General features: G+C 36.7%; 1 protein-coding gene across 1 annotated transcript in view; it reads left to right on the top strand.

Moving 5' to 3' along the window:
* Positions 1–8,502, top strand: part of HOOK3 (hook microtubule tethering protein 3) — a 116,206-nt gene that overhangs the window by 84,417 nt on the left and 23,287 nt on the right. The window contains exon 13 of the mRNA XM_044663532.1: positions 6,588–6,675. Within this exon, the coding sequence (XP_044519467.1) occupies positions 6,588–6,675 (88 nt within the window). The remainder of the gene's footprint in view (positions 1–6,587; positions 6,676–8,502) is intronic.

Genomic DNA, 8,502 nt, shown 5'->3' with positions numbered 1-8,502 from the left:
CTGCCCTTTGATCCAGCCATACCATTGTTGGGTTTGTACCCCAAAGAGATCATAGATAAACAGACTTGTACAAAAATATTTATAGCCACAATTTTTGTCATGGCAAAAAAACTCAAAAATGAGGGTATGCCCTTCAATTGGGGAATGGCTGAACAAATTGTGGTATATGCTGATGATGGAATATTATTGTGCTCAAAGGAATAATAAACTGGAGGAATTCCATGTGAACTGGAAAGACCTCCAGGAATTGATCCAGAGTGAAAGGAGCAGAGCCAGAAGAACATTGTACACAGAGACCAATACACTGTGGTAAAATAGAATGTAATGGACTTCTGTACTAGCAGCAATGCAATGACCCAGGACAATTCTGGGGGATTTATGGAAAAGAACACTACCCACATTCAGAGGAAGAACTGCAGGAGAGGAAACACAGAAGAAAAACAACTGCTTGAGCACATGGGTTGAGGCGGACTTGATTGGGGATGTAGACTCGAAACTACCACACCAATGCAACTATCAACAATTTGGAAATAGGTCTTGATCAATGACACATGTTAAAACCAGTGGAAATACACATCTGCCATGGGGGTGGAGGGGGAAGTCGGGGGTTGAAGGGGAAAGTAAGATCATGAATTATGTAACCATGTTAACTTTTCAAAAAAATAAATATTAATAAATGTTTAAAAAAAGAATAGTCTCAAGTCAAAATGACTTTTATGGAAATTTATTTACAAAATATAGGAGAGAGTAGAAGTAGAGAGATGAGAAGAGGGTAGAATAAGAGATTTGTATTCAAGTCTGGGTTTTACTCTAGCAGGGCTCCAGAGGCCCAATCAGAGTCTAAAAGTCAATAAGGATTTTAGCCATAAGGGCTTCTCCCAATCAAGGGAGCCTCCCGGAGGCTAGTACCTCCTGGGAGGTTAAAGGAGTCAAACTTCTCACTCCTCACTTACAGTTGTAAGAGAGAGATTTAAGAACCACCAAGGTCTCAGTGTCCCAGGTCCAGGTCACAAACCAGAAGACGGAGCCCAGCTGACTGAGGTCTCTTTTTAAAGGGGCCTCTTTTGTGTCACTCCCTGTGGCCTCTTAGTTTATGTGTCCAATCACAACAGATGCTTTTCTTAGGATTGTCCATGAGGCAGTCAGTAAACTCTGATTTGTTACTCTAGAACACGTGGGTTACAGACCACCCAAAATTGGAGATGTTTTCACCTTTGGTGATTAAATCTAAAGATGGGCAGTTTAGATTGAATCTAATTATCACAGAGGAGAGAGTTAATCCTATCTTCACATGCATACCTTTTGATCTAATAATACCAGTACAGAGGTCTGTATCCTAAAGAGCGGAAAAAAAAGTGGGAAAAGACTTGTTTGTACAAAAATATTTATAGCTGCTCTTTTTGTGCTGGCAAAATTCAGAAACTAGCAGGATGTCCCTTAATTGGGGAATGGCTGAACGAATGGTGGTATATGATGGTGATGGAATGCTATTGTATTAAAAGGAATGATGAACAGGATGATTTCAGAAAGAACTGGAAAGCCCTATAAGATCTGTTGTAGAGGGAAATAAGCAAAATCAGGAGAACACTGTACACAGTAACAGCAATATTGTGGAATGATAAAGTGTTAGCTTTAGCTACTAACAGCAATACAATGATCCCAAACAGTTCTGAAAGTCTTAATGACAAAAAATGTTATCTACCTCCAGAGAAAGAACTGGAGGCAGCTGGGTAGCACAGTGGATTGTGAGAGTCAGGCCTAGAGACAGGAGATCCTACCTTCAAAAATGGTCTCAGATACTTCCCAGTTGTGTGACCCTGGGCAAATCACTTAACCCCGATTGCCTGAGGTAGAAGGTAATATTAAAAAAAAAAAAACTGCTAGAGTGGGAATGCAGATGAAAGCATGTGATTTATCACTTGCTTATTTGGTTATGTGTTTTTGGGGTTTTGGTTTTAAAAGATAATTCACTTACAAAAATGAATAATATGGAAATGTTTTGCACAATAATACAAGTATAGCTCTCATTAAATTGCTTGCTAACCCTAGGAGGAGGGAAGAAGAGAATATAACTTCAGAAAACATGGAGAAATTTGTTACTAAAATAAAAATTAAATTAAAAAAATTAAAAACATAAAAAGTGTAATAACGCCCCTCTCCTCAGAAAAGCTTTCTGTCTCATGTAGGAAGACAGCAATATTGGGTTCAGGGTGTGGTTTTATCAGGGAGTTATTTGAACAGTATAGTCAATCATAATCAATGGTAAAGTCAATCAATTCATATTGCCTTTCCAGAAACAATGGTACTAATCATTTGACTATGCCTAGAGCAAGAAATGGAAAAAAGAGGGTAATACTGCACAGCTGAAGAGTAGATGGCAAGATGGCCTGGGTTGATGACAGGGGCTGGCCTAGATGCAGAAGCTAAGTAAATTTGCATTCACATACACCTCAGTCAGGAGTTTCAAATCAGGAATTCAGGCATGGATTCTGTGTAATACATATGGATTGAGGTGAGGAGAAATGGGACAGCAGTAGCAAGTTAGAAAGACCTAGGTGGATGAATACATGAGATTTGAAAAATGAAGCATGATCAAGGTAATAGCTAGATGTAAGGTTCTAAAGTTGAGTGAATTGACACAATGATAGATCTTTTGGTATTGCTAATAAAATGACAATTATATATTTAAGTAATGTTCATGTAGAATATTTTATTAACTTTTGAGTCTTTTATAATGAGATGTAGGTATTGCTAGTAAATGTAACTCTAATTACACTCATAGTTAAGAAATAAGAATGAAATGAAAAAGTCAAAATCAGTTTCTCTTTGTTTACATATCTTCTTTTCCTTTATGTTTGGTCTTTTCTGCTAGTGTTGGTCCACATCACCTATATCTGGTATGGTGTCTGCTAAATTCTTAGCTCTTTCATGTGATTTCTATACAATTCTAATAGAGTAGATAGTTACTTACATTTTAACATGTGGAAATTTCTTATTTTTACTTTAAAAAACTATTGTTTTTACTTTTACTATGTTTAATTTTCGTTTCCTTTCCATTTACTTTTCTTTTGGAAGATTAAGATCATATTTATGTTAAGTTTTTCTGTCCTACAGATGAAAGAACCAGGTTTCTACTGGACTCAGTTTTTCTCTTTTCCTTCTCTTATTTCTCCCTTCCCTTTTTGTCCTTATTGCCAAAATTTCTTTACTCTTTCTGCAGTTTGCCCTAAACTTCTATCACTGGCATTTTCTCAGACCTTATGGTGATTTTTCTTTTTAAACAGTGAAGAGTAATAAAAGTTCCTTTAATTTAATTTAAAATTCATGGATATTTTTGCTAGGAACTGTTGATTAGAGTTGTAAGGCAAAAACAATTAACATCAAAGGTAAGCAAAATGATAAGGAGCCAAAGAACCAAAAACATTTGATAAATCAATCCAGGAGAAATTTCCCATATTGTGCTGCATGGGAAATTAAGTCTGATTTTCATTGTAAGTGCACATAACAAGCTACCAAGTTATGAAAAATTTGGGAAACAGTTATTGATTATAACTTCCTATGAATTAATAAATTACTTTTAAAAATCTGAATTTTTCATCATTACTCGTTTTTAAAGAGAACATTAAGAAATCTCTTTGTTTGCAGGTGTTTAGGTTTATTATTTTTTTTTCTAAAAAGACTAATCCCAATCAAAAAGAAAATAGCATGGCATATTTTTCCTTAACTTTTGAATTAACAAAACAAGGACCAGTGAGTAGTAGAGGATAAAAATAACCTGAGAATATATGAAGAAAAGAATGAAAAGACATTTATTCTACCATAGTGGGCTCTGTGCTAAGCACTAGCAATACTAATTCAAAAGGCAGATAGTTTCTACCCTCATATAGTTTACACAACAGGTGGAGAGGGGCCTATACCTGTTACTGAAGGATGGGTATTTTCATTAGAGAAGGGACAGGGATGGAAGTATATTTCCTTGTTCTGGTAGAGGTACAACATGAATTTTTTTTTTTTAAACCCTTGTACTTCGGTGTATTGTCTCATAGGTGGAAGATTGGTAAGGGTGGGCAATGGGGGTCAAGTGACTTGCCCAGGGTCACACAGCTGGGAAGTGGCTGAGGCCGGGTTTGAACCTAGGACCTCCTGTCTCTAGGCCTGACTCTCACTCTACTGAGCTACCCAGCTGCCCCCAACATCAATTTTTAAATGAAGAGTGTTGGTATGTTTCAATATAGCATAGTGCTTTGTGAAATTTACATTATAAAATTTCTATTTTCCTAATTGAAATTTAGACAAATGATGTTCTTTAATAAAGATGAACAAATCAAGTTGTTTGAAAATGCCAGGCAAAGCTATAACATTTCCTAAAGTCTGTAATAAAAGTAACCACATCAAAAAAGTTTTTTATCTTGATTACTAAATACTAGATTTATGTCCTGTAATAGAGCCTTCTTCCTAGTGAGTTATAAATAACTAAGTTAATTTTAGAGTTTGAAGGGACATTAGAGATCATTCTAATGCAAACCTTCCTAAATTCTAAGATAGTCTTTTCAGTATAACATTTTTACTTTTCTATCCCATAAAATGATTCACATTCATAGAATCCGTGATACAAGCAAGCCTCCTTACACTTCCCTGCTTAACAACTCCTTGCCATATAGCTTCAGTCTCTCCTAGCATAATATTTACTCCCAAATTGCCAAATCCAGTAACCCTTCATTTTATTCTTGCATCCCTCGGCTCCTTTAGGTCTTTGATGCTACCTTAAGGTACAAGTTCCTCTTTCTTCCTACCCTACCACTCCCATTGCCTGCCTCGGCCCCTTCTCTTTTGCCTTAGCTCCACACATCCTTGAATTCTTAGTACACTCTACATTTTTACATTTAGTCATCTCTTTCTAATTCCTTATTTTCCCAAACTTCTTAAGAAAAATACTCAATTGTTCTGTCGTAGGCAGTCCTGTTTCTTTCTCCCTGCCCCTCCTCTCTAGGCAGTGTCTTCTCTCTTGGCTTCAACCTCTATTTTATACAGAAACCAATTTTCAAATCAGTTGGTTTCTTCAGCCCTGACTTCTGAGCTCCAAACCCATGTTTCCTTTTTTTCCAAGACATTTCCACTTAAACAAATCACTTGCTTACCTCAGGATCAACATTTCTCAAACTAATCTTTCCTTTGAACCTGTTCCTGCTTTTGACTTTACAGGACAGATGACTATTTGTCAGACATGTTGTGGAAAGTATTCTTATTCTTATATAGATTACTATAGATAACCTCTGAAATCCTTTCCAACTCCCAAGGTAAAATGATTCTGTGTAAAACAAATTTTCATTATTCTCTCCTTGGACTATTGCAAATAGGTTTCTACAGACCTTCTTTTCCTCTTGTCTTTCTCACCAACCTTTATGCTAGTACTAGCCATCTTTATGAATAAACCTCATTATATCAGCCTCCGCTCAGAAATCTTCATTCTGTCTCTTTTGCCTACCAAGTAAAGTTCCAACTTATCTATTCATTCAAATCATTTCTAATCTGGCATCACGCTGTCTTTCCATCCTTATCTCATGTTATTTCTACAATCTAAGCAGACTAGACAACACTACAACTGAACAGGTATCTTGTGCAGTACCACTTCCTCTGCCTTTTCCCTTGTTCTGTACACCTGGACTGTCTGCCCTCTCCCTCTTTACCTACTGAATAATTCTCTATCCTTTAAAGCATAGCCCAAAGGCTGTTATCTCCACAAAGCCATTTCATCCTCACATTGCCCTTTTTTTTTTTCTTTTTCTTTTTTTTTTTTTTAACCCTTGCCCCTTGCCTTCCCTCTTAGAATCAATACTGTGCATTGATTCTAAGGCAAAAAAGTGGTAAGGGCTAGGCAATGGGGATGAAGTGATTTGCCCAGCTGGGAAGTGTCAGGCTAGATTTGAACCCAGGACCTCCCGTGTCTAGGCCTGGCCCTTAAGCCACTGAGCCACCCAGCTACCCACTACCCCACCACTCCACACTACCTTTTTCAACAACTTCTCCCATCTGACTTTGCAGAACAAATTATTTTTCCACTTCTCTAAGGCAGTAATTTAAGATTGTGTGTTGTGTATCTTCTCTGTCTACTGAAGTTCAAGCTCCATAAAAGTAGAAACTAGACCTCATTTAAACAGGGAACTACACATGTAAGACAATTACAGACAGATTACAATATAGGTACAGTAGGGTACTAGCACTGAAATCAGAGCCTTCATTTCAAATTTAGCCTCAAGTCACATTGGGGCTTGGATTAGGCAGCTTTTAAGGTCTCTCTCAGTTCTAAATTTATGATCCTGTGATAATAAATGTTTGCTAATTTGCAATTAACTGTCCACTTAGAAGTTGTTGCATTTTAAATGTTAAGGATCAGCTTTTAAGTGGACTATCATATATGAAAAAATATTCATATTTCATAAAAAGTATCAGAGTTGCCAATAACTTCTTCTGAATTTAATTAGGTAAAGTAAATATAGCTTCAAACATTAAAATATGGTATTTACAAAAACAAATATAAAGCCAGTTGGCTAAGCCTAATCTTTTACCTTGTCTTTATGTTCCTGCAGAGATTAAGAACTGAACGGGATTCTCTTAAAGAAACCATTGAAGAACTTCGATGTGTACAGGCCCAAGAAGGGCAGCTCACCACTCCAGGTAACAAAAAATGTCCCACGTTCAAGTGGTAGAATTCAGGTTATATATCCTTGCCATATCACAGTGATGGCAAACCTATAGCACAAGTGCCAAGGATGGCATGCAGAACTTTCTCTGTGGGCACATGGGTCACCCCCACCCCACCCCAGTTGGTTACTAGAAAATCAGAGGGACTCGGACAGAGCTACTCCCATCCCCCTTTCCACTGTGCTTGATGACATTTTTTCACATCTCCCACCCCTCTGCCCAGCAGTTCAATGGGAGTGCTTTCCCCATCCTGTCTTGGGTAAGGGTGGGGTGGGGTATGCACTCAGTCTCTGGTGGAGGTGCAGGCAAGGCAAGGTCTAGGAGTTGGGGTTGGGGCCTGGCCTGGTACTTCATTTCCAAAAGGTTTGCCGTCACTACCATATAACATGCATAATATGAGTATAAGCAAGAGTGTTTTTGGTCAATTCTCTTTTAGCTAAAATTTTAATTAAAATATTTTTATTTGTAGAAAAATCTATTTAAAGGAATCATTACATCTCCTAGGAAATTTATAGATAGGGACCAGTAAGTGGTTCAGTAGATAAAGAGCCAGGCCTTAGAGACAAGCGGGCCTGGGATCAAATCTGGCTTTACACACATCCTACCTGTATGACCTGGGCAAGTCATTTAACCTCCATTTCCCTAGTCCTTACCATTCTCCTGCTTTGGAACTTATATTCAGTATCGATTCTAAAACAGAAGGTAAGGATTTAAAAGAAGAAGTCTATAGATAAATGTCAGGGACTCTGTGAATTTGGATAGGATAAAAATTACATTTTTCTTTTCTTTTTTTTTTTTCTTTTTAAAGGCCCGGCTCTCTAACCATTGACTCACCTAGCTGCCCCCTTACATATTAATTTTTGCTAATATTTTTCTTTTTTTGTAATTTTATGTATTTAAAAACAGTATTCTTGGAAGGATCTGTTCACCAGACTGCCAGAAGACATCCTTGACATGAAAAAGTCAAGAAAATAATAGAATTGTTGAACTGTTTTAAACAAAATAAAGACACGAAAGCTTAGTAGTTAGAGCTCCTCAGTCCAGTTTTTAAAATGTAATCTAATAGTCTCTTATATGAAGCACTAAATAGGATCATGAGGCAACATTTGTTCAGTGACTTTTCTTAAAAAATCTTTTCTACAGTTTTATTGGATCAGTGAAGTCAATCTATTAGAGCATGATCCTACATCTAAAGGTGCAAGGTTTAACTTCCTCTCATTATAATACACATTGAGCTTTTTTAATAGGAAGATGTTTTAAGTTCATGTTAGGAGGGTGGTTTTTTTTTATTTTGGGGTTGTTGTTTTTTGTTTCAAGAAAGCATAAAACATATTGTGAAAAAAAATTTTATTTTAATCATGATGGTAGAAAGAAATTAGGAAAAATGGCCAACAATTCACTAAGTGCCATATTCAGATATCTAATTTTTATGGATTGTTAGCTTAAGATGATATGAATCTCCCTTGCTTTTTCCCTCACTTCAGCTTCCTTTCCTATAGTATATCACCTGACTATTCTTTCCATTGCTAATTTCCCTTCTATTCCTATATCATTTTAATCTGCCCTGACATTCTTGGTTTTGACTTTTTGGGTTCTTGCTGCTGTTCATTCCCTCCCAAAGGGAGCTTATTCTGCCAATGGGACAAATGTGGACTACCTAGAATTGAGGAAAAGGTTGAGAAAATGCAGAGAATATTTACTTTGTTGGTCCTTTTAGTCTGAAGAACTGTATTCTGGCTATATCAAATATCTGGAACTAAATCTCAATAGTTGATTTGTTTGAAAATGTAAAAGTACTTA

Source organism: Gracilinanus agilis, chromosome 2, assembly GCF_016433145.1.
Source record: "Gracilinanus agilis isolate LMUSP501 chromosome 2, AgileGrace, whole genome shotgun sequence".
NCBI lineage: Eukaryota > Metazoa > Chordata > Mammalia > Didelphimorphia > Didelphidae > Gracilinanus > Gracilinanus agilis.
Note: the sequence above shows the minus strand (reverse complement) of the source record. Positions and strands in the feature narration are given on the sequence as shown.